Consider the following 26,368-nt stretch of genomic DNA (forward strand, 5'->3'; position numbering starts at 1 on the left):
CTATGAGAGAGAGCCCCAGCATCAGAGAGTAGAGTGGAAACAGGAAGAGGAGGCGAGGGGGGAAAGAAAAGGAGACAGAGAGGAGAGGATCGGGTGAGACAAGGTGGCGAGGAGTGAAAAGAAAGGGAGGAAAAAAAAGGGGAGAGAAGAGGGGCAGCCCGGACCAAAGACCCTGAAGGGGACAAAAAAACAAAACAAAAAAACAAAAAACTACAGACAAAAAAAAAAAACCCAAGAGAGGTAAATGAGGAATGCAGAGGAGGAACTTGATGTGCTTATTTTATGGTGGTGAATGGAAATCTACTGCATGCATTGTGTGTTGGGGTAGAAGCGTGTGTGTGTGTGTGTGTGTGTGTGTGAGTCCGTCTGTCTGCGTGCGTTTTTCTATTGTTTCCATCTCAGTTCTCGGATCGTTCGGGGTGTTTCATGTTGTGCTCTGTCAATGATTCGTCTCTCGGTGACTGTACTGCAGTGCACGTCTGCAGACCGCTGCACGTTCATGCATGAAGCTCCACACACACACACACACACACACACACACACGCTCACGTGAAGACCCACACTGAGAGGAGAAATGTGAAATAATGAATGTAGTGAAGGAAAACTGTTGCGGTTTTACACTTGCGGTTCGATTTTTTTTTTTTTTTTTTTTTTTTTTTTTTGCAAACCGGAACGTCGAGCTGTTGAGTGCGAGAGTTTGTGTTTGTGTGCAAACTGGAGTGAGAGGAGCGAGGATTAGGCCCTAATTTGGAATAACGAGGAAAGTGTCTCGTGTTGCACAGGTCTCCCAACAACGCTCTGCAAATGGATTTTGCTGCTTCCAGCAGAAAATGTCACATTTAGATGGTTGCCATGCTCACCCAGGAGGTCAAAGGTAAGGCCACTGCCGCCAGGATCAACCTGTTTCACATATATGTGTGCCTTCAGTTGATTTACCGGCTTTGATAACCACCTGGACAGCCATTTCTAGGTTACCATTCACCACGCAGACCAGCTGTGCATCTCACACACACACACACACACCACACACACACACACACACACACACACACACACGCAGTCTCTCTCTCTTACGTGCAGTCTTTCGTCACACCTGCCAGCATGCTTTACAGTCTTTGTCCCCCCCCTCCCTCACTCCCTCCAAAAAATACTGGACATTTTGTATTCTTTGCAACTACAACACACACACACACACACACACACACACACACACACGCTTCCAACAAACCCCTCTCTGGTGTTTCTGACCTTGCCTTGGTACATTCCAGCACCCCCTCGGAGGGGCTGAGCTTTATGGAGCGTATGCCGGCAGAAGCTGCTGTGAACTGGAAAAGGGAGAAGGAGGAAGAAGGGGTGGGGGGAGGTTGCAATGCAAGCAAGCAGGGATGTTATTTTTAGAAAGAAAGAACAACTAAGTGACTGATATTCGGCTCGTACTGTACGTTCGCTATGTGAGCGTTTGAGCAAAGGCTCATGTCTGCGTCTGATTGGAACTGTGAATGTAGTCGGTGTGGCTGTAGGGGGGTTGGCGGTGTTGGTGTTGGTGGGGGGGAGTCCAATCGGCGTCCAAGTCTTGTCTGTATACCTTGTTGCTTCCGCTGGGTCTGATCTCTGCCTGTCCTCTCCTTGCGTTGGCTGCGAAACCACCGGAGGCAACTACGGTGTGTTTATGTGTGCGTGTGTGAGTAGCAGACCTTCCTTCCCTTTTATGGTATAGGAGCATGATCCACTGCATAAAACACGCATGCACATGCTGCAAAAGATGCACATCTGCAGTGGTTTTTGCTGCAGCCAGGTTAGGTTGTGCACGATTGCCGTGTTTCTAATGTCATTCTGCTTAAAAACGAGAACTTAGCTCTCCACATTCTTTGAAAATTGCTGCTCACCCATCAGTCATCGCCTTGGGCAGGCTACAGGCGTCACAGCTACACTCTGGTTTTTAAAAGTTATGATTTCGTAAACAAAGATTTCCCATCATATTTATTGTAAAGATCACAAAGAAACCCTGAGAGTGTCCTCGGTTTTCTCCAACTTCATGAAGAGTAGATTGCTTCCCCTCCCCCATATGTCGCTGGATGCTGTTGGTCAGCTGGCTTCCATAAGAGTCCAGGACTTTTGATTGCTTGCAAGGAAACTTAGCAAAACTTGGTAATAATAATGCAGTGCCAGTTAATAACAAATAGTTCTAATTCAGTTGAAATAGGTCACATAGATAAATTCGAATTGACATTTAAATTCCAGCCTGGGTATGATGCAGTACATTTGAATTCAGTTCATAATGTCAGCTGAGGAAAAAGAACTTGGTCTATATGAACTTGGTCTATATATACAACTCAACAGCTGACTGTTGAGTTGTTGACTTTGCAGCAATCCCTCTTTCTGAACTTGCTGGTGAATGCCTCCAAACGCAGGCATCGTTGGGAAACCAACGACTCTTAAAAACTACAGCTGTGAAACTGTGTTTGCTGAAGTGTTTGTGTGTATATATTATAAAAATAACTATAAGTAAATCCGATTGGTACTAGAATGGCAACAACAGATGCAGAAATCAATTGGCCAGACATCAGAATGGGCCAATTTTTCCTTGATCAGCTCTAATAGGTGATTCTATTGAAAGGGGGCTTTGTAGCATTTTTACATCCTGCATTACAGTGTAAATAAAAAATATCAGGAACGAGATGTAATGCTGTAGACAGCTACATACTGAATAATCAGATTTTTCCTTTCCTGTTTGTTAAATTGCATATAAGGACCCCCACCTTTAGACGTCTGTCAATGGATCAATGTAATGTCGTTGATTCAAGTCTACTCAAAGAACGTACGACACATTTTTGGTCGAATCTTTATACTGATGTCACGCTGTCGTTCATCAGCCTTTCGTTTGAGTTGGAAGACATAATGCCCGCATCACCGACCTCAAAATTGAACCCTGCAGCATATTCCAGGCAGTGGACTTCACTGCTCATGGACAGAATCAATGCAACTCCTGCATAGGTATCGCAGCAGTGACCTGTAATATGATACACAATTACTTCAGTTTATGCTCCGTTATCCAGATAGTTTACTCACCTCCAGGCACCGGATGCTTGAAAATGAAAGTGAAACTTAATGCCTCCCTACCTTATTGTCTGATAAACTTGGCTAGTCAATCCTTGGCCACTTGTCCCCAGGTGATTCAGAAATATGAAATACTTAGCAGGAAAGTAATGAACCGGGCCACGGTGTAGCAGAATACTGTGAATTCAACACCACTCGTCTCTGCACGCATGGCCTGTTCAGAACGGGCATGACAGAATTTGTTGACCCATACAGTCCTATTAATTTCCTTCATTTGCCTCTTCGTCATATGGGTTTGTTTTTTATGCTAGTTCACATGGCAAAATAGGGAACAGGGTGACAGCAGCTTAGGAAGAACAGGGAAATATGAGTCAACAGGTTAGATCGCAAAGAAAATCCAAATTGGTATTGATGAGGGGAAACTTGATCGGCGCGTCCATTATTGTAACTACTTGCGCTAACAGATTATTCTGATGTTTAGCGTTCTACAGATAACTGGGGGTTTCCTATTTAAAATAGAGCAATTGGTCACATATCTTTCTTTGTGTTTTTGAGGGAATACTCTGAAACTGTGCTGTGTTCATGCAAAGCACTTTCATATCAGCCTATCCCTTGTAAGTACTGCTGCGCAAATGCAAGCAATAAAAAAAAAAAAGGAAAAAAAATGCTCAAGCTGAAGTTTAAAAACCCCACAGACGGTCTCCTGCCCCCACCGCCGACACAACCTCTCCTTTCTGTGTCAAAAATCGCACACAAACGCAAACACTCCCCTCCTCGCTGCAGGCCTTCCTCCCAGCTCTGGACTAAATGATATCATCGGTTGCCAGGGATACAGGGGCACAGCGTGCCGAGAGAAGGGAGGGTGGAGACACAGGCAGAGCCGCTCGCCTTGCCAGAAAGAGAAAGCAGGAGGCTGGGGGTATTGGGTATCAGGATAAAAAGAGGGAGCCTTGCTGAAACAAGTAGGAAAGCAGAAATGCGGTGCCATCAGGAGGACAGGCAGGTTGTAGGAAATAAAACTGCCTGGACGGCCATCAAAGGTTGCTTTTTTGTTTTCTGTCTTTATTTTGCCCTGCAGGGTCACATGTGTTAAAGTCTACATGTTGTTGGGATGACTTAGATAGGAATAAAACAGGAAGGGAGTTACAGGTGTACCCAAGGGACTCCCTCTGATTTAAAACGATAAAACCTTCCTGTAATGTACATCTGTGCACCAACTGTCTACGGTTTTTCCTACAGCTTCTTACTATTTGTGTGCTTTTCTTTTTTTCTCTTTCTCTTCCCCCACTACCAGCTCGCAGCTATTTAAAGGGATCTGAAACCGCACTGGTCTGGAGTCTTTCTAATCCTGTCCTGATAGCAACGTCAAAATTTGGACCTGAAAGTCTTGACTCTCGGCGGTCACTGTAAGGTAGGCCTGGCTCACGCAAGCACCCTGATGTTTAGAGTTCAAATAAATGCTTCCTATTGACACTCAGCAAACAGGAACAGTGTTTGGTGACGACATGGGAGGGAGGAAGCCGAGCAGGCCTTTTGCGTGAAACAAAAGGTGTTTCTGCAGCGCACTCCTGTTTGTGAAACTGTTTGTCCTGCAGATTCTTTCCTAAAGGTTGCCTCACCGTGAAGGAGAGCGTTTACCCAACAGCAACTTCACCCATTTTGCACATGAGATCATTTGGCCTGAAGGCTGGATTCCAGATGTCTTGAATTAACCCCGGCGCATATGGCTTTAATATTGGACGCACAGAGCCGCTGTTGTGCGGAGTCGAGCCTACGCTGCGGCTGCCGACTGACAGCTCGGCGGACGGCGCGGCAAATGAAAGTGTGCGTTCCGGCGTGCAGCGTCGGGGCGGGATGACGACAGATGGTCGGTCTGCTGCTGGTTCAGGCAAGCGGCTCCGGGTCCCCGGCTCACAGTTGCTCGCGAGTCTTTGTCTCAAAGTGCCGCAAAACTGCGCACGCAGTTTCGCGAGTGAAAACGGCAGGCGTTCGGCGCACGGCCACCTTCTTTGTGACGGGACAGCTGGACGTTTGAAAGCGAAATCACCCGTCGTCCCCGAAAGTCCCTCAGCCGTGATTTCGATCCGTGAATGCTGTTTAGAAAAGGCCAAATCAAAATGCTGCTTTCTGCATCAGCAGATTGTGGAAACTCAAGGACTCCTTGAGTTTGATATTTGGGTTGATGCTACATTTTAAGTGTCATGCATTCATTCTCTGCTCATCTGTGATGTATTTGACTAAAGCAAGTGTCCCTGAGCTCCACATTGTATGTATGGGTGAAGCACCTCAAATGCTACAGGCCCTAGGGCGAAGTGGGGATGTTATGTAAAGACAAAGAAGGAAAATTGTCCAGAGGATGGAGATTAATTGCAATCTAAATTGTAATTGCAGTTTTCAGCTCTGGCAAAGCATCTGCACCACACAAAACTGTCACCATGCAAGGTTTGAGCGTCTCACAGGACACCGTCCAAACCTTTATTGTAAATATGCGGAAATCATTTGGGACACCATGCAAACCTACAAAGACACGGCTGTCCGCCTCAACCGACATGCAAAAATGTTGATACCGCATGTCACTGTTCCCACAGTGGCGGCAGCTTCATCCCCCATCGAACAACAATGAACAATCTGATCAGTCTTGATGGGGAAAAATGTTATTACTAGTTACCAAGTTACCAAAAAGGTTACTGGACCCAAAACATAAAGCCGGGGAGACAACGCAATAATCCGTTAGAATGGTTCAAGTTCCGGCCTAAATCCAATTGACTGCGATGCGATTTAAAAACTTCATAATCCTATCTGAAGTCAGCTTGAGTTGCTAAGTGAAGAGGATTGGACAGAGGGAGAGTCTCTAGATTAGCAAAGCCAATGGAGACGTACGCCTGAAGTCTTGGGTGAGATTGTCTGAATGCAAGTGCATTTAACACTTATTAGAGTTTTATGCATACAAATGCTGAATATTGTACACTTTCATTCCCATAGTTACAAGCTACTTATGCATAAAAATGTGCAAAAGTTCTACAATTTGCTAACAGCCTTTTTGGAAGCGCATTTGTGGCCTCGTCTTACCAAATGTTCACAAAATAAGCTCTGCATGCAAATATTGACCCGCTGTGTTTCCTCCTTCTTTCTGAACGTGCATCTGAATCGAGCGATCGACCCGACAAAAAGCCCGAAGCAACAGGCGAGAAGAAGCGTCTGGCTTCTGTTGCTCTGGCAACGGGTTGGGCTACCGCTTGCTTAATTTCATTCAGCGCTCACAGAAAGGTTTGACACAGTGCAGCAGCTGCATCAGTCAGTCACACCACAAGCAAACCTGTGGAGCGAAAACATGTAGTACAACTGAACGCGCCGCGAGGGAAGTGGTGAAACGTTCTTCATGTGTGTTATAAATAGCCACGGGGAGCATCTGCATACAGAGGTGCAGCCTTATCACCCCATCGGCAGTGTGATTCTCAGCACAAGACTTCCTCATGGGGAAAAAAAAAAAAAAAACTCATTTAAACAACAATATTGAGTCCATTACAGTGCAAAAACAGGAGAAATTGAAATAAGGGACAGAAACTGAAAGAGCATCCAGTCTTAACACCTGATAATGTGTGTGTGTGCGGGGTGTGTGTGTGTGGGGTGGGGGTGTGTGTGTGTGTATACATTAGTGGTTTCTAGGCAGCAAAAGAGCTCACTGTGCCACAGGATATGGGCATACTTAAATCCGTTTGCGAGACAGGAAGTACAGATCCACAGACTTAGCAGCTGATTAAAAGTAGTGAAACTGAACGGCCCGGATGAACCCAAAACACCGGCTGTCTCCCGCAGCCTCTCCATTTTCCTTCTCCGCCCTTAAAGTGAGGTTGCCGTGGAGCGTGTCTTGTTTTTTTTTGTTGTTGTTGTTGTTTTGTTTTTTTTTCTCTGAATGGCCACCAGCTGTGGTGACTGCTGGGCGCCACTGATTAGAAAATCAGCCCGAGTTCACAGCGGTGCTGCCGTCGCTCGCTGATGGTGTGACCGCTGCACAGATGCGAGGCAGCGGAAAATGCGGCACGAGAGAGAAGCAAGAACAAAAACCCCCACTGGTGTACATTGGTCATAGCAACACATAATAAGACCTTAAGCTTAAACTTGTGTGTCTGTTAAATGTGCATGACGGGCCCTGAGGAGATGTTTCCTGAGTGATTCTCTCTCGTGTGTGTGTGTGTGTGTGTTTTTGTTTGCAGACTGTCTCTTGTGCTGACGTGGGAAGTGGACGGTCCCGCTACACACCGACCAAGACTGGTAACTGCGGAACATTTGTTCTTGTTTCAGTCGTCTCAAAAGTACATGCAGGGCAAAAAAAAAAAAAAAAAGTATTTTTGTTTTTCATTGCAGCACTGTACGCATATTTCAAAAAAATGTGTCAAAAGTTCTGAAATAAATGTTGCTTTCAATGCAGTTACATAATCTTGGATTAAAAAACAACTTTATCATGTTTATTTAGTGAGAAAACACCAGAATTAGAAACTAATTGTTTTCAGCGGAGTCACTTGGTGATAAAATTCTCGACTCTCCAGCTGTTGATACTTTCTGTTCTCCTTCTGCCAATATGACAGCATTTAGTTTTCCACTGTAAACACAAGGTCAGAGTTTACACAGCGAGACATAATTAACTATTCCTCTTTCAACAATGTGTCTAGATCATCCGGATAAAGTTTGTAGCTTAACCCTCAGGGTTTTTCTTTTTTTTTGTTTTATGGGATAAAGACCTGGAAAATAAGCTAGCTATAGAAGAAGGATATTTGTTATTTAAGATGTCCTCATATTTCAAAACATTGATGACTCTGTATGGTGCAATAAGGTTCTCATGACCTTCGGAAAAGAAACAAGGCCTCAGTATCACTGATCCGTCACCGAACTGAAGAGGAAGCACGAGGTGCTTTCTCCTGAATTTGTTGTGTTTCAAACAAGACTCAGCTGTAAAAGTTCAGTCTTCCGCACTTTTCCAGCAGAGTTTCGTAAACCTTGCACAGGACAGAAGAGGCCCTGTTTTTTTGTGTGATTAATTGTTTTTTAATTTAGTATCAAGTTGGCACGTAGACTTCATCTAATGGGTAAAATGGAAATTTGTCAGCCTCCAAGATGCCTCTCTTTGCTGCGGCTTTGAAGATTTTCTTTGACTTCCTTTACCACCTGGGTCACTGTGTGGTCTGCTGAAGTAAACTCGGTTCCTTGTTCAGCCTGGTGCACGGCGGTTAACAGAAATGTTATATTTACACCCCTGGGGAACAACATAGATGTTACTGCAGTAGTATCTCACAGTGAACATTTTGCTGCAATTCTCTAGCAGCAAAGTTTAGAGGGGGATTTTTTTATATTCACTTTACTTTTTTTGTTACAGTCAGTTATTTAAAAATACTGTAGATAAAGGCAAGTTTACAAACGACTGAACACAATTTTGTGCAACTTGAATGGACTCTGTACATCACCCAGCAAAAATTAAGAAATCCGTTGCAATGAAATGCTTTTTGCACATCTTTAACAGTAGTGTTAGTAATTGTTCATGCTCCTGTATCACTCAGCACTCAATTCAGTTCAATTCAAAAACACTTTGTTGATCCCAAAAGGAAATAAAACATTGCCGTAACTCTTATTAGCTTAAGGCTCTTAAAAGACTTGTTGCAGGAATGATCTCCTGTAGCTGTCTGTGTTGCAGTGAAGTTGAAGAAACCTCTGACTGAATCAGGCAACATCTGTCCTGCAGGCTGCATGTATCACCCGGCGGAGCTCTACTCTGGCCGCAACACATGGGACCCCTACCCAGCTGGAGGGCCTAACAGAGGACAATGGGCGCCTGTAAATGGCCGCCCCTGGAGCCACCCCCAAAGGTCAGCTGCACAACTCTTGCACGAAATGGCTATGTTTTAACATTTTCTCCCTGAGTCAATAAGTTTCTAGATACAGTATGTGGTGTGCTAAAAGGTACCTAGCAAATGTGTGTATTTAAAGGTGCGGCAGAAATGTCTCAGCAGAAAAGCCTGGGGGGACTAATGTCCACTCACCAATGAAGAAGTGAGATTCTGTGCGTTACATGTGAATTGCCATGGTGTCGCACACCACTCCTCTGAATTACGCTGCTGTGGTCCTGCTAATTTCAAAACGTCTCACTAAATGCACGCGAGCACAAACCGGTTCCTCGCAGCAGCCGCGCCGTGCCATCGCAAAACAAGACGTCCTTGTTGACGCTTATTCATAAAGTATTTACTATTGACACTTTGTCACTGCCGCATGCGCTGAATGATGGCGGCAGAGTCCTGTGGAAAACATTTACTTCAACAGAGGGACCACTGTGTCAGTGTTAAAATAGCAAACAATTTGTGTGATTCCTTTTTGCGTTTCTAGTGTAAGGTATTTTAATAAGGCTTTTGTCTCCAGTATGTTTGAAATTGTCTTCTTCACACTTGATAAAGACCACACCATGATTTTCATCATCCGCCAAGAATAAGAGTTAAACGGGGATAACATTCCTCATTATGGATTATAGTGCATGACAATGTCCTGACTTTATTTGAGCATGCTTAACACCATGCTGTGTCCCTGGCACACAGAGCTCAATATATGCTGTGCTTACTGTGGCTACTGGGCTGAAGAGACAGAGAGAAGTGCGCTCATCTTCATCTTGTTGCTGGGACTGAAGGAAATTATGAGGCGTTCAGGTGCAGTCGGAATGCAGAATATATTTAGCAAGCTATCAAAGGGAAGCTATGGCATCATATTTAGCAATGAGGGACGAGGACGATGGGGAATAAGCTCAAGGCGAAACTTATAAAGTTGTCGTGATAAAGGAAGGAGTCACAGCTGTGCGAATTAAAAAAGAAAAACAAAAAAAGTTTAAGCTTGAAAGACTTTGTTGAACGTCTAATTGGAGGAAAGCAGGAGAGATAAAAAGCAGGGGTTTCCAGTCCTGAAAGCGCAGTAGCATCATGCTTGCCTTCTCAGTGAAGTTAGGTGTTCTGCATTTTCAATAATCCAATGATTTGTCGCGGAAATCCTGGAGGTCGTAGGTCAGTTTCGCGTGGGATCAAGCTCAAACTCAGAGAACACCTTTAATATTGCAATTAAAATGCAACAAATTGAATCATAAATTAAATCAGTATAATATAAGTTCAGCAAATTCTTCAAGCTGGACCATCTGACAGGGGGACATTCAATGGAAATCAGTGTAGGGTGTAAAAAGGTGCATTTATATATGGCTGTTCAAAATGTTCATTAATTCACAATGTCCCCTTTAAGGAAATACACAAAGAGAGGCAAAGGCAAAAGGTGAGGGAATTGTGAAAAACCCATTACACTGCCATAAAACACCATGCTTTTAATGTGTTGCACTGCATGCTTATTTTGTATATTCGTACATAAATTATTTTTCTTTTCTGTCTCACATGTCAACATGCAACATGGATCTTTAGTTCAACACCTAACTACCCTTAGTCTGTGTTTTTGCCTTCCTCTGTTACTCAGAAATATATCAACATGGAGACACCATTGAATGTTTGGATGTGCCTTTTGGATTGCATGGCAGTACCCAGGCTATCCAGGCAAGGTTTGGATAGCTGAGCTGATTGAAAGAGAGCCAAGAGCAACCCTCATTGTCACAGTGTCCCCGTTCCTTTAAAAGTTCCAAAGTCAGAATTTAGAGTAAATAGAAGCTGATGACGGGATGCATTTCACCTGAACCAGCAGTCAAGGCCAATTTTAGATAAGTGTCACTTCATGCGGCTGGCTGATTAACTGAAACCCTGATGAGCATATTCAGGGAAATCTCTCATTCCGGCAGCAGCTGTGATGATAAACTCGATGTCAAAAGACAGAATTGATGGGAATGAGACTGTAGCATCGTCAACTGGCTGCTGCATCAGTAAAAAGAAGCAGAGGTGGAAACTGATGAATATAGTGAGAGCTGTGGGGTGTTTCTGTAAGACGTTCAGTGGGATCACTGTGTCAACGGAAGTATCCTTTGATGCATTAATTTAAGGGACTGTACCTTTAAAACCTGAACTTCAAGACTTGTTTTAAGCTAACAAATGAATTCAACAAACTAGAACTCTAATTTGTTGAACATGTCTTTGTGCTTGTAAATTCATTGCAAAACCACAAAAAAAATTACAATGTGTTTTGGTCTAATTTCTCGTGCAAATGACTTCGTACATTTACATGATTTAAAAAAAAAAAGACTAAACGGAAGGCAGAAGTGGCCTATGAAAAGATCTGTTTAAAAAGGAAGGTCTTCAGCTGCTTTTTAAACTATATCCAGCATCCAGACCATGAGGGCAGGGGAAGGGCATTTCACAGAGTAGGTGTTACACGGTAAAAGTGATCCCCACACATCCTAAACAAGTTTTTGGAACCACACAATACGACTGCACTGCATTTTGACTGACGGTGTAAAGCTGTTAAAGGTCATATTAGTCTTAAGAGCGGCATAATCATAAAAGTCAGAAATGTAAAGGAAATTCTAAAATTCACCTGTTACAAATAACCTAAGTCGATATACTATGATTGATTTTCTGTGTTTTCACTCTGCAGATACCAAGAAGGACGAAACCTGTCACATCCTTCACTATCAAGTCATCTGTATAACAGGTGAGTGAAACACACTGATGAATATTGATGATAATGGAGTGGTGTGTGTATCTGACAAAAGCTTAATGATGAAGCAGCTTTTTTCCTTTTTTGTGATCAACAGTTGAAAATGCAATGCCAACATCTGGTTTGAACTCACATTTATGTAGCAGAACTGTAAAATAACTACCTGCCACTTGTTGACTTCAGCTCTGTTGGGTTGGTGTTTTGTTTTTTTCTTAGGGGGAACAGAACAGTCAACCATGTCCAGGATAAGGGCATCTCAAAGGGCCATAGACATCCGCAAAGAATTTGGGATGGTAAAGAGCAGCAATTTGAGGCCCAGAGCTGGCATCACAACTCCTCACGCTCATTCCCCAACCAAAGCGGTAACAGTTATCAAACTGGACCCGGACAACGCTATGTCAACTGGCAGAACAATGTCAGCAACAATCTGGTGAGAACCGACGACTGGGAAAACCTATGTTTTATATTTACAGTTCTTTCCCTTTTTCTGCTAGCAAGGGCATCCTCGCCTGAATCGCGGCAGCAGAGAGTTGCAGCCCCCGATGGATAGATGGGGTGCGTCAGACCACCACAGAGGCTTCACGGGCAGAATGGCCAACAACAGGCACGGACCTTGGAAACGTCCCACCCTTCACCAGCGGAGAGAGCAGCTGCCTCATCACAGTCCACCCCCTCAGCACCAACTATCCATGAGGAACGGATGTCCGGCTAAAAGGAAAAGGGACTCTGACCCAGATCAAGTAATTAGAACAAACTTCTTTTTGTTGACTAATGTCTCCCAGTCATGAGTTTCTTTATTTGTGAGAAATATCACCCCCTGTTGGTGAAATCCAGTATTGTATGACAGGGGAAATGATGTCTCTTTGTACAGTTATCTCATCTTGGATCGAGGCATTTATCTCCACCTCTTCATGTCTCGTCATCGCCAAGCCACTACCGTTGCAACCAAGATGACAGAGCGGATCCCTGCCATCGCTCTGAACACAGGACCTCAGCATCTCATCAACAGGTAAACCAGCTCCAAAAAAATAGAAACTAAAAACAAATAAGCCTAGAACTAGTGCCACTGAAATCAAGTGCCGTTTCTGAAACGCTCCAGGAAACCTCTGAACCTCGAACGGGAGCCCATGGCGCTGGTGACTCGGAACCTCCCAACCAGAGTCTCATCAGCAGACCGCCACATTATGGTAACAAAGGGAAGGTCGAAGGGAAAATCTCAGTTTCACCAGCAGACCACACCCGTGTGCCTTACAGCCAGCAAAACCATCACTACCACCATCAGCGGCACACAAGCCACCAGAAAGTTCCACAGCACAACAAACCACCACGCCCCCTGGAGGAAAAGGACTTGCAGAGCCATCATCACAAGCAAAGCACAGTAAGAGATAAACGTTTAAAATCCACCTTACAGTTCTGAGAATGTAGCACACAAGTTACTCGGCAATTAACGTCGAATCTAAACTTTTACGTTTCAGGAACAGAAGCGGTCTCATTCAAGGTTCAATCCAAGGGATTCAACCCTGTGCAAAAGTTCTGCTGCAGAGTTTTCCCCCAGTCCGACGCCTCTCTGCAGTCCTAAAGATGGTCGTTCCACTTCCAGCAGTCCTGGAGCTCCATCCAGTCCCTCCCCATTCGCTGTGTCCGGTTGCAGGAGAGATTCAGCAGACATTCACCCACGCCTTCCGACTCTCAGTGAACAGCAGAAGTCTCTGGCAGGCCCCGGTCACGTCCAGAGACCCAGCCTGACATTCACATGCCATACGTCTGAGTCTGGCTCAAAATCCAGGTTTTCAGACCCCAAACACAGGAAAACCTCAGTCTGTTCACGACAATCTCCGGTTGCCAGGCCGAGGACGAGCAAGCCCGAGAAGGGGATGGAGGAGCTCAGAAAAACTGAGATCAAACCGAAGGATAAGCTCATTAAAAAACAGAAAATGGGTGATTTTGCAAATGGGACTAACGAGGAAAAAAAAAGAAGGAAGAAAAAAGAAGAGAAAAGCATAGAAGAAAGGAATAGGAAGAGAGATAAAGCAATTAAGAAGGACAAAAAATTGCGCTTGAAATTAAAAAAAATGAAGAAGGAAAAGCTCTCTTCCGTCGATGCTTTCCCCTGTCCAGGAGAGGCCAAACTGGACAAAGTGGAGACGCCATCTTTGTCAGGAATTAATCAAAGCCAGTCACTCCGAAGACACAAAACCAGGAAAAGAGGTGAAAAGGTCAAAAGAACATTGGACACGCCAACCACTTCCAATCCCAACTCTACTTCCCAGTCCCCAACTTCAAAGTCCAAGCAAATCCCTGAAGGGAGCAGCATTCCCACAGAACTGCCAGCAAATGAACTCCCCATAGCCAACTCTGAAAGTCTCCATCAGAGCAGCAATGTTACATCAGAATATGGAACAAGCATCACCTCTGGTAAAACATTTCTTTCAATCTTCCATAAAGCCTCAGCACCTCTCAGTACCACGTGCTCGGCTGGGTCAGACCCGGTGGTCCCTGGCAAAAGCGAGAAGAAGCTGGGAGTTCTCAATGCGCCAGACCTTCAGCCTGAGGCTGTGCTGGGAAATCTCAGTGACTCGGGAGACAACCATGCAAACACTCCTCCTGTGCTCAGCTGGCAGGGCTCCCCCGTTTCAGATTTTGAAGAAGATGAGGAAGAGCTGAAAAAGGGTGTAATCAGTAGGCCTGTTCTCCAGCCCAGTCCCACTCAGTGTTTATCTCCTCTCCCTGCAGATAGTGACAGCACTGAGGAACCGGATGGTTACTCTCTCCACAGCCCAACTGAGTTCTGCGAGCCGCCTTGTGCAATCAAAGAAGACATTGAGGATGAGAGGGAGAATACACATAGTAAAGCTACGGGTTTGCTCCTTAATGACTTCGATCAACAAAAAGCAGGTTTGGATGATGTTTTCAAGAGCCTGGCCACCTTCCTTGAAGGCCAGAGAGCATCATGTCGCGGGGGTCCTTTTGGTGGGGCCACTTCCAGAGGGGTAAAGCATTCATCATCTCTCACAGTGGCGCCCCAGATTCACCGTGATGAGAATCAGGATCTCTGCCATAAATCATCTCCCACAGCCTTCTCGGAGCCTAACAGTCAATCACCTCCTGATTCTACCTCAGACTCACGTTTGAAATCCCAAAGTCTGCCATTTCGAAAAGATTCAGTACCGCATCCCAAGGCGAAGGAGAATCAGGAAGAAACTGAGAGTAGTTCGGATGATAACGGGGTGGGAAAGAATAAAGAGAACCTTCTGGAGCGAAAGGATTCCTCACGTCTGGAGGGATCGCTGAGTGCGGAACTGAGAGTGACCACAACTCACACTGCCTCTTTCACTGGCGTCATTACCGTCTCCACCAAGGACAGAAGAGAACACAGGAAAGAATCCAAGCGGACTGCTACAAAAAGGAAGAGAAAGCATAAAGATGGCGGAAGAGAGGACATCGTAAAGATAAAGGTGAATAAAAAAGACAGGAAGCGCAAACTTGAAGCTAATCCCTCAAAGGATGCGCACAAGAGGGGTATCTCATCCTCTGTATCCGTCATCACCAAAAGCTCCACCAGACCTCTTGCAGACAGCATGAAGGGCCAGATTCCTCAGGAAAATCAAACGCCATACGGTAAAGACATCAAGAGAGCCAAACTGGACACTGGGGTCGCTGATGTGAAGGTGGAGGTCGGTGTGTTAGGAAAGAAGAAAAGCCCAGACACCAACACCTCAAACACAGGAACCTCAGCCGCAAGAATCAAAGCATCAGGTCAGTCGGGTGCTATCACACCAGCAAGCAAATCTCCCAGCTCCAAAGGTCCAGTGGATCCCTTGAAAGTGAAAGCATTGTCCATGGGCTTGTCCAAGGAGCTGAAGGTCGTGCTGATTAAAATGGACAGTGCCGGGAGACAAACATTTAACATATCGGAGCTGGAGCAACCCAGGATCCCGATGTTGAAGCTCAGCATAGAAAACACAGCAGCTGAAGTGGTCAGAGCATGCAGGTGAGTGGTTTTAAAAAGTGCTGTTGTCAATTTCCCATCGCTGTCGTTTGTGGACGTCTGATGTCCCACTGTGCTTACTTTAGGGGAGAAAGAGCGAAGGGCAAATTCAAGGAGTCATACCTGCTTCCCTCGTTTTGTGTCAAACCCAAAATTGCCATCGACACCCCCATTCCACGGGAAAAGCTCAACCCACCCACACCAAGCATCTATGTGAGTGCTCAGCATTTATTATCCCTGCGGCATTGTCTTCTTACGACTCCAGAAATTGAAGGAAAAATGTAGGACCCACAGGCATGTTGTTTGAGTTAAACCCAGCCTGGGAATAGCTGTGCTTTTTCGTTTCATGTTTTCTGTCGTTTCTTGTGTTTGATTATGAGTTGACCGATTCTGTGGCCAGGTTTAGGAATCACACATATAATTTTAGCACTGCACTTTCCAGCTGCGATAAGATGTAAAAGTGTCCCGGTTAGGTCTAGCAAATAACTCGGTTGAAAACATGTCATGATGCACAAAAAACCCACTTTTAATTGTTTGCATCTGTGGGTTCCAGCATTTCTAATTCTACTCTTTTTGCTTCTGCAGTTGGAGAGCAAGCGGGACGCCTTCTCTCCAGTTCTGCTTCAGTTCTGCACAGATTCCAAAAATGCTGTAACGGTCATCCGGGGCTTGGCCGGCTCCCTCCGCCTTAGTAGGTTTCAGCTACGTTGTAATTTACCGAGTACAGCTTGATGGGCGATACTGCAGGCTTAAAACTCAGTAGTTTGAAGATTACTATTGCTTGAATATTTGTGTTTCTTTGGTAATTAACCATGTTTTTTCCCCGTATTTGTTTTCTGTAAGATCTCGGTCTGTTCTCCACCAAGTCGCTGGTGGAGGCCAATTCAGACCACGTCGTGGAAGTGAGGACTCAGGTTCAACAGCCTGCCGATGAGAACTGGAACCTCAACGGCTCTGCACAAACCTGGCCCTGTGAAAGCAGTCGATCGCACACCACCATCGCCAAATACGCCCAGTACCAGGCCTCCAGTTTCCAAGAGAGCCTGGAGGTAGAGATTGTCTTCTGTGGTATTAAGCTGTTATTTCGATACGGTTAGAAAAACATGCTCAGCTCCTGCGCTGCGCATGTAGGAGTTTAAAAAGTTACCAGTGAGTTTTCTTGATCCTTGTCTCTCTGAGAGTGTGGCAACACTTGCAACAAGAACCAAAATTTCAACCTTTCGAAGTCATCGCAACCTTGCTTACCTGTACAGAAAGACCAGGAGTTGTACTTTTAATAGCTGGTTGGTGTTATCCATGGTGAACAGAAGTTTGGAGGAAAGGAAAGTTAACCGTAACCCACGATGAACAGAATGAGGAGAATGCAAGAATGAATGAAATCTATCTGTGAAATCCTTCCCTGATCTCTAAGGACTTTCTTGTTGATGTTTTAAAGGAGGAGAAGGAAAGTGAGAATGAGGAGGAGGAAGAAGAAGATAAGACATCAGACACATTAGCGACCACAAAAGCTGCCCTGACTTTACCCAATAGTAAAGTCAGCCCCACTTCAATGACAAACAAAACCAACTCCACTTCTTCCAGTAAAGCCCAGTTGGCTAATTCCGCCAGCACTCCCAGGTAAGCAAACAGTTCTGGTCTGACTGTGTAAAGAGTAAAGAAATCCCTGCTCAGCTGAGTAAACAACAGTCATCTCCGATTTCTCTATTCCCTCCCCTCCCACAGCCCAGAGCAGAAAACAGTGGGAAAAATCATTAAATTTGGGACCAACATTGATCTCTCTGACCCTAAAAGGTGAGGAAGAGTTTTCTAATCTGGCCAATCTCCCGGTGGATTGGCGCTACATCAAACTATTAACCGTGACTACATACTTAAATCACTTCTAAACCAAGGTGGAAGCCCCAGCTGCAGGAGCTTCTGAAGCTCCCAGCTTTCATGCGAGTGGAATCCAGCAACAACATGCTGAGTCTCGTTGGCCACACCATCCTGGGGATGAACTCCGTGCAGCTGTACATGAAGGTTCCCGGCAGCCGAACTCCCGGTCAGTGTGTGTCAGGCCTGAAAGTCGCTTCTGATTTTAACAGATGAATCGAGACATTGATTGACTGGGACTTTTTAATGCTTGACCGGCTCCAACCGGCGATTGGAAACTCAAAAAAAAAAAAAACACTGATCGGTGAATCCGACATACGGTGCAACTCCGCAAACAAATCGAAAGCAAAACTCCTCAGTGTGGAAGTCGTTAATATGTGAGGACGACTCAGCTGTTCAGACTGTATTAATGATGCAGATCAATTTATAGAAAGAACAAACAATGAAGGAAGCTTCAAGAAAGGAAAACGTTAGCTTACAAATGAATAAATGATTTAACAAATTTAATTTAACAAATATTAAATTGAACTCATCTCCTATTTATTTTGACCAGAACTTGCAAAATTGATGATTGATGCAAATATACAGTTTGACTGTTGTTTCACAAGTCTTTTACTTATTTATTAAGACGGCTACTTTTGAATTTTCTTAGCCAACTAGACAAAAATGACCTGCTGCATGTTTGCATTCACACGCTTTTAAGAGCAGTCATAATGTGCTTGAATCAAAATCGCCGGGTCAGAACCTCACGAAGCTATTGATTGAAATTTGGCCTGATGAGTGCTGTATTTCTAGACTTTGCGGTATTATTACTGAGTCCATAAGTGGCTTTTACTTTTCGGCAGGGCATCAAGAGAACAACAACTTCTGCTCCGTCAACATTAACATCGGACCTGGAGATTGTGAGTGGTTCGCAGTACACGAACACTACTGGGACGCCATAAACAAATTCTGCGACAAGTGAGTATAAAATTCGATCCGCAGATTCATCGACACTGTCAGAAGTCTAATTTTCTGTCCTGTTGACTTCTTTCCACAGGCACGGAGTCGACTATCTCACGGGGTCCTGGTGGCCGGTGCTGGAGGATCTCTACAGCTCCAACATCCCTGTGTACCGCTTCATCCAGAGACCAGGAGATCTGGTGTGGATCAACGCCGGGACCGTTCACTGGGTTCAGGCCGTGGGCTGGTGCAACAACATAGCCTGGAACGTGGGACCGCTCAATGGTATTATTTCATTTTTATTTTTTTTTAAAAGGAAGGATTTGCAAAACTTGATGATGCAGTTAACTTATATATGTTTTTGTTTTTGTCTTTGCAGCATACCAGTATCAGCTCGCTCTGGAGCGCTTTGAGTGGAATGAGGTGAAGAAAGTGAAGTCGATCGTTCCCATGATCCACGTTTCGTGGAACGTGGCTCGTACCCTCAAGGTCACGGACAAGGACACCTACAAGATGATCAAGTAAAATGTTTGCCGCTGTGAATCTGTCCGGAGGCGGGTGAGCGTGTTTTCATCGTCCGCTCCTTCTCTCTCGCTCAGACACTGCCTCATGCAGTCTATGAAGCACATCCAGATTCTGAGAGACCAGCTGGTGGCTGCGGGAAAGAAAATCTTTTATCAGAGCCGTGTGAAGGATGAGCCCGCCTACTACTGCAACGATTGTGATGTGAGTCCCTGTCGTAGTTGTTTCTTGTGAAGGGAAAGCTCAAGGTCTTTGAAGTGATGTTTCTGGCAAAAAGGTCAGTTTTTGGCATCTTCGGTTTGTATAAATGCATTTTTTCTCTCTCTCTCTCTCTTGGAGGCAGACCGTCCACAACCAACAGTCCTAAAGCAATGCTAATCTCAAAAATGTCATTGGATCGACGCAAATGCTTTTTAATGAGCATTTGCGTCGTCATGTTTGCATTAGACAACTCAAGCTACTCTGTAACTGCTGATTAGTTGCATAGGATGGGTTCCTGTGTGAAACTTATCAAGTTATGAGAACTAACAAAGCCCAAATTCAGAAAATCATGATATATGGAAGTACAATATAACCAGCAAACACAGGAGGAAAGTGATGTAAAGAAATCAAGTCATGCAAAGGGAATGGCAACAACCAGTGGCAATGAAATGAAGGATGGCAAAGGTTTAGCTGAACAGTGAAGCTTAAATTCGGGGGGAGGTTGATCACTGGAATGCAAAACAGGGGAGGATTTACTAACAGATTGCAGCTGTGGGAGAAAGTAGGCAGTGAAGTGGCGGGGGGGGGAGGATGAACTGAGAAGTTTGGCTCAGGAATGACACTAACTAAACATAAAACTCGAGAAAGGCTGTAAGGAAACGCAGAAGCACTGGGAAAACAATGATTCAATACACAAGAGTAACACAAAAAATAAAGTCTATAAGGATCGTGCCAGAAAGTATGTCCCATGTTTCCGATCATCGTATCTGTCTGACAAAACAGCAAACTATGTAAAAAAGAAACAAAACAAAAAAACTGGTTTGGCTCGCCGATAGCTTTACAGAATACTGTATCACAAATATATCGACTATAGTCTCCACTATCAACTAATTAGTCAGCTTATGCAAAAGAAAGTAGTCTTAAGCCGGTACAAGTCTGCTTTGGCTTAGAACTAGCAATTGACTAAACAGTCGACCAATATTGGTCATTTTGTTGCCCCAAGCAGTAGAACTGCTGGTTTATTATTCACATAAACCACCAGGATATATCAGAATAGCCTTTATTTATTTTTGTTATGGTGGAAGTCTGCATTTTTCTTGGTTCTTCACTGACTAGCTTTCAGCTTTAGCGTCTGGGAACAATTATCTGGAGTCATACCTGAGACATTAACGCCTCACTGCCACTCTCGTCCCTGTGTAGGTGGAGGTGTTTAATCTGCTGTTAGTAACCAGTGAGAACAGCACTAAGAAGACCTACGTGGTGCACTGTGAGGACTGCGCTCGAGCTAAGAGCTCCTCTCTGGCGGGGGTGGTGGTGCTGGAACAGTATCGGATGGAGGAGCTGATGAAGATCTACGACAGTTTCATGCTGGTCAGTATAAGTCGGAACAGGAAATAAGGGAATTCCTCGTGACCTCGGTTCGATCGCAGATGAGCATCGCTGTCATGATTTCGATACATTTCTGTCGTCATTTATAAATTTAATTACGACTGTCAAAAAAGTTGGCAAATGGAGATAGGACCACCGTGGGACAATGTTGTTCTAAACATTTGCATGTCATCAGAGTTTCTTTCATAACTGCAGCTACCAGTTGTGTGTGAGTTCTGACCCGCCTGCAAACTTCAAATATAAACACAAATCTCATTTACTCGTCTTCTGTTTTGGCAGCGGCGTTACGCAAAATCTTCAGTGTGATCTTTCAGATCGGTGTTTTCTTTGGCCAAGTAACAATTTCAATGTCCAACTGGAGTCTTGTTCCATGTCATTTTCCTATCTCTCTCCCATCGTTTCCTGCCATGTCTCAGGATACATAATGAAAGCACCGAGTGCCAGCCTGAAACAGTCTCGGCTGACAGCGATGCCGTGATTATCAGACTTTCACAAAGCGCCAGTTCAAGCTAATTGTCCACAGTGGTGGCGTACTGACTGTCTGGGGCAACTCTCAAGAGTCGGTACACGACAATTTTCATTTTGCCTCTTTGCAGCAAACTCCAGGGAAATTTACTAGCGGTTACATAAAGATATTGCTGCAACGAGGCACACCGCCAAAAGTGAGAAACGGGATTTTAAAACTCCAGATGAAAATATTTCTTAGAAGCTAAAAAAAAAAAAGAATTTGCATTATTTTCATCCATTCACTGATTAGTTACAATTTCTCTCAATTTCTACTCGTCTCCTACATTTTTTAAATCCCACACAATTCTTCTCATCAAAGCTTTTCACCACCTCAGATAAGACAGAAGACCTTTCAAATTAAGTCTGAGACAAAAACGAGCTCATTAATGACTTGAAGGCAGTTGGGACTGCAGACACCAAGACGACCACTGGTAACAGCCTGTCCTGTAATGAAGTGAAATCTTGCAGAGCCTGCAAGCTCCCTCTGGATGAAAAGGCACATGTACCAGCCTGTCTTATTATCTGTTGGTTTCTATAAAGGAATCAGAAAATACCTGTGAGCGAGGGCTGTGATTAGTGGGGATCAAACTGAGCTTTTTGCCATCAACTTGACCCGCTGTGCTTGTAAGAAGAGGAACGCAGCATCTCTGTCGTTGAGGACAGGAGCTGAAGCAAAAAGTATTTCAGTTCTTCCCGTTTTCCTGATAAAGAGTGAATACAGATTTGTGTGCATTCAGCTGTGAAGCCCACTAATGTGTACCATTGCAGTTTCAAATACAGTTCATGCAGAGCAGTCTCTTGTCTCGGTTCTTCCGTCTGACTTCTCGTCTTTCCTCTGTTCTCTCCCCACTCAGACCCCTCCGCCTCCGTCAAAGTGAGGCCTCCGCCGCGGCCGCACGTCTCTCAGCCATAACCAAAACTGTTAACGGCAGCACAAAAGTTGTCTCCAAGGTGGCCAGCTTCAGCAAAACGCTCTCTCAATCAGCCAATCACGTTTACTCAGTATTGTTTACATTACACAATAAGGTATGGATACTCAGCCAATCCATCTCGAGCTCACTGTCTTCCCCATACCAGCTGCAGATTGGACGTGTGGTTTGAAATAGAATGACTAGACTGGTTCTTCTCACGAAAAGCATTTAATATAAGTAAAACACACACACACACAAAAAAAAAGAAAACAAAACAAAACAAAAAAAAAACAATGTGAGCACTGATACCACTGAAAATCAGGTTATGTATGTTCAACGGACACTGCTGTGATTCAAAAGCGTCTAGTAGCCGGTTCTGTGTAATGATTCAGGTAATTTTATGCAAATTCAGTAGAACTTTTGTACACCAATCTAGTTATTCTATGTGTCCATGAATTTGCTGTGATTCTATTGTACCAGCAGGGGAAGTAGCTGATTGTCATGTTCGGCATGGTCTTGGTTTCTGTTTTTTTTTTTGTTGTTTTTTTTATTGTTTTGTTCCGGTATTCAGGTAAACTGATATTTGTAATTCTTGTCTGTAAACTCTTTGAGGTGCTATACCAGTCCTATTTATTCTCATTAGATACTTAACAAAGTGTTACCAGCCTAGAAGTACACCACATTGGCCTTGTGAACTGTATTTAGAGGTAATTAGCTTATAAAACGCATATACAAATTAGGTTTTTACGCGATTATTAGCTCAAATTGAAAATTTTTTTATCAGTTTCTCTAAAATACGGGTTTACTAGAGGACTAATATGGTTTCATTCTTAGTTGGAAATCGACTGTGTTGAGGAGGAGGAAAAAAAACTAACTTTTTATCGTGTCCGCTTTTTAACACTTCTAGCAAAGATGATGGTTGACGTGATTTGTACAAAACATGCAGAGAAAACCGACGTACAGTTGTCATTTTTACTTTTGGAATGGGGAATTTCAGAGTCCCGGTTTTATACCTCTTTTTGTTGAAATCGTATTGTTTGTAGGTAACAGAGAAAATACCGAATTGTAAATTTTGAATGAACTTATGGGAGACACAGTGGTGTGCATAGACGGAGGCAAAGAGCGAAATGCAACATAAAAAAAAAACACGCGCAAAGATATAAATAATCATAGTCTTCTACTGCAAAAACCAGTGATGCCAAACAGATGAACAGATCCTGCGTCGCCGTCCCGGTGTAATTCAGCTCCACACACTGCCAAAGGCTCCAACTGCACCGATGTGATCATTGAGTCAACAATAATTCATTGCTCTCTTTTGATCCAAAATTTCTGACTTCAGAATTATTGCCATGCCATCAGTATAAGTTCACAGATGTCGATTTTTCTCCTCAAGCATCAGCTGAATGAGATGCAGACGATGCCAAATTCATCCTGGTGGTTAACAGATCCAGGATTTTTGACCAAAGGAAGATGCTCCACTAAATTACATCTGTCGTTGGGGAAACGTTCGTCTTTTTTCTAACTTTGACAGCTAAAGTGATTCGTAAAAACAAAGTCGTACTTCTCTTTCAACGAAACATGACACTCTCCTATTGGTAATCTCTAGATTAAGATTTTCTTCTTCTGCTGAGTAAGATTAGGCATTTGCTGATACCGCGAGTTCCAACTCAATATTGCAGTTTCTCCAGTCAGTTTGTCTTGGCAGTGACTGATTTTTTTTTTGACCCAACTTGTGTTTCCACGGAGCGACTTCAATGCAAATCTAGTCAAAAGATACTACAGTGTTCTGAAAACATGTTCCCTAAAACCTGTACGGCTTCATCGTTTGGTTCTCAATATATCACATAACGCATTCACTTGCTGTCTTCAACAACGCCCGCCCGCCGCCGACGTTTTCGTGCGTTGCAGTTTGTTGACGTGTTAAGCTAACGTCAGCATACTTGCTCAGTGTTTTTAAGTGGGCCGTGCCCAGGACGTCCCCGTCAAAACGAGCCTGTAAATGTCAAAACGGTGCAGCTCATTGTGACTTCAAGATGAAACACTACTCGTTTTATGACGATAAAATGTAAACGCAACGTCAGCAATCCTTCAGAGATATTTAAGCAAAAACTGAGTTTTCACAGGAAACTCAGTTTTGCCCGGTGCTATCTGACAGTGTTTGTACATGGCCTTGAATGGTCCATATTTTTTGCAGAGACCTAAGCATAGGATGACTGACTCGCTCACGGAACTGGAACTATTATGTTGAAACAGAGGTGTGGTATCACTGTTGGAAAAACGATTGCAATGACTTGCCCACGAATGGCAAGCTTCAGGGCTCGGCTCTGGTCTCGATCGGTCTGTGCACACCATTTTCTGTACATACTGTATCCGCTTCAGGTTTATTAGAACACGTGTAATTTTGTTCTCAATGAAAGACAAAAAAAAAAAAAAAAAAAGAAAAAGAACAAAAAAAAAATTGGCTTTTGTTGCTGTCATTTGTTTCATTTTTCCTTCGTTGTCGTTTGTATATTCTAAACACGCGCCGGAAGTATCCCGTTTCCTTCTAGTTTAAATTACTGCAACGGGAAAATTTTATACCTCTTTTTTTTTTTTTTTGTCAGTTATTCTGTTTTGTTTTTCCTCTTTTTTTCTCTCTCTCTCTCTCTTTTTTGGATAATGGAGAAAATGATAAATTGTAAATGGTGACATTATTTATACTGTAAATGGTGGTTTGCTTATATATTTATTGCATATCAAAGGATACTTCACTTGATAAGGGGCTACAAGGTATTTTAAAAGTGTTGTATGGTCATAGTGTGTGGATAGGGGATGTGCAATCAGGGGGGCAGTTTAATATTCATGGTGCTAGACCCCTACTTGCCTCAGTGCCCCCTCATCAAACAGCATATATTGATGTATGGACATAAGATTCAGCTCAATCCAACCATCTGGTGCTTAGAACCATTTCAACACGGTTTACTAGAAATGGAATGATGTCTTTGTACTGTAACTAAGAGAACAATACAAGATTTTTTTTTCTTTTGTACCTTTCTTCCATTGTATGAAATGCATAATCTCGTGTGGCGTTAGTGGTTTTATGATAAGCATTAGCTGTAGTTGTTAACTCTTGACACTTTTGCAGAGACTCTTAGGGATGTGACTTTTTATTGGCGTCGAGGTTCCTGGTGTCTTGTCCTCATTAGTACTATTTGGAGGATGTAACGAAGCTCTTCTTTCTCACCCCACCCTACGCCCCTTCTATTTTCACTTGTTTGATTTATGCTGCACTCACTGTTTCCAAAAGAAGTCACTTAGAAGAAAACCTGAGCCAGACCTGTCTTAATTCCTCTGTGATTTTTTTTCTGTGACATACTGTATTGTTGTTCGAGAAATTAAAAATGTTTTGATAAACCATGCGGCAGCGACTCCGTGCTTTTTTGTTGCCGGTCGCGTTCTTCCACCGAGTCACTTCAACGTTGATGCCTCTTTGTTACATGAAGACAAATGATTCTCATGGTTGGGTCATATTGTGATTTTAGAAAAAAAAACTGAAATTGTACAATTTAAGGAGCATGTAGTACCTCTGCCTACCTTAGACTTTATTTTCCTCTTTAGCTAAATCTGCGTCTACACTGGCATAACATGGTAATGAGTACGATGTGGCGCCAGGTGGAGATAATGAAATCGCAGAAGAACTTCTTGAGCACTTGTGCATCTAGATCAGTGGCATTGGATGACACCCTAAAATAATGTATATTGCCTTCCAAAGAAAATAAAAAAGACATTGATTTATCTCTCATTTTCGGGTTCAAAATGTCTTTTGAACCCGAATGTCATCCCGACATGACAATTATGTCCCTCAACTCTAGTCGGGTCTCTCTGCATTTCAATATGCAAACCAGGCAAAGTGAAGGAGCAGTCAGAACAGCTTAGAATAGCCCATTATTCTCAATAATTATACGATATGTAATGAAGAGTATGACAGCATTTTATTAGTATGAAGGGCCCTATAAAGTTAATTAAAGCGCGGATGTTTAGCGGAGCACATTTAGGTGGAGACATCAAAATGAAACGTGCTCTTAGCTTCACGTTTCTGTGATCAAATTTCATTTCATAAGCAAATAATCTTGAACCATAAAATGCCCACCTGAAAAATGTCCCCACCCTCCCATCTCTCCCTCTTATCGTTGTTGTAGTTTCTAGCTCGGAAACCGCAACACAAAATCATTTTAAAATCACCTCCAGACTCTGTAGTAGTGAAATATTATCTAGAACCTGTTCTAACTAATAAAGACATTAAAAAAAATTTAAAAACCCTAATAAACAGTTTCTCTTATTTATTCATTTATGTGCTTACAGTAATTATCTGCTATTGTAATCAAAC

General features: G+C 43.6%; 1 protein-coding gene across 4 annotated transcripts; it reads left to right on the forward strand.

Annotated features, from left to right (window-relative positions):
- Window positions 1-25,400, forward strand: LOC129368713 (lysine-specific demethylase 6B-like). 4 transcript variants are annotated; one of them, XM_055043803.1, is made up of 23 exons: window positions 1-240; window positions 783-874; window positions 4,352-4,468; window positions 7,272-7,329; window positions 8,792-8,915; window positions 11,611-11,667; window positions 11,890-12,088; window positions 12,168-12,413; window positions 12,545-12,682; window positions 12,773-13,051; window positions 13,149-15,664; window positions 15,748-15,874; window positions 16,247-16,352; window positions 16,505-16,710; window positions 17,097-17,278; window positions 17,384-17,452; window positions 17,551-17,699; window positions 18,376-18,490; window positions 18,570-18,757; window positions 18,852-18,993; window positions 19,072-19,198; window positions 20,396-20,566; window positions 21,946-25,400. In XM_055043803.1, the coding sequence occupies exons 5-23, from the start codon at window positions 8,797-8,799 to the stop codon at window positions 21,967-21,969; spliced, it is 5,160 nt and encodes a 1,719-aa protein (XP_054899778.1). In that variant the 5' UTR covers window positions 1-240; window positions 783-874; window positions 4,352-4,468; window positions 7,272-7,329; window positions 8,792-8,796; the 3' UTR covers window positions 21,970-25,400. The 4 variants fall into 4 exon arrangements, with proteins under 4 accessions (XP_054899778.1, XP_054899779.1, XP_054899781.1 ...); XM_055043804.1 differs by lacking the exon at window positions 783-874; XM_055043806.1 differs by lacking the exons at window positions 1-240; window positions 783-874 and adding an exon at window positions 1,561-1,661.
- The last annotated feature ends 968 nt before the right edge of the window (window positions 25,401-26,368 follow it).

Source organism: Poeciliopsis prolifica, unplaced genomic scaffold (assembly GCF_027474105.1).
Source record: "Poeciliopsis prolifica strain line A6 unplaced genomic scaffold, Auburn_PproV2 SCAFFOLD019, whole genome shotgun sequence".
Classification (NCBI taxonomy): Eukaryota; Metazoa; Chordata; class Actinopteri; order Cyprinodontiformes; family Poeciliidae; genus Poeciliopsis; species Poeciliopsis prolifica.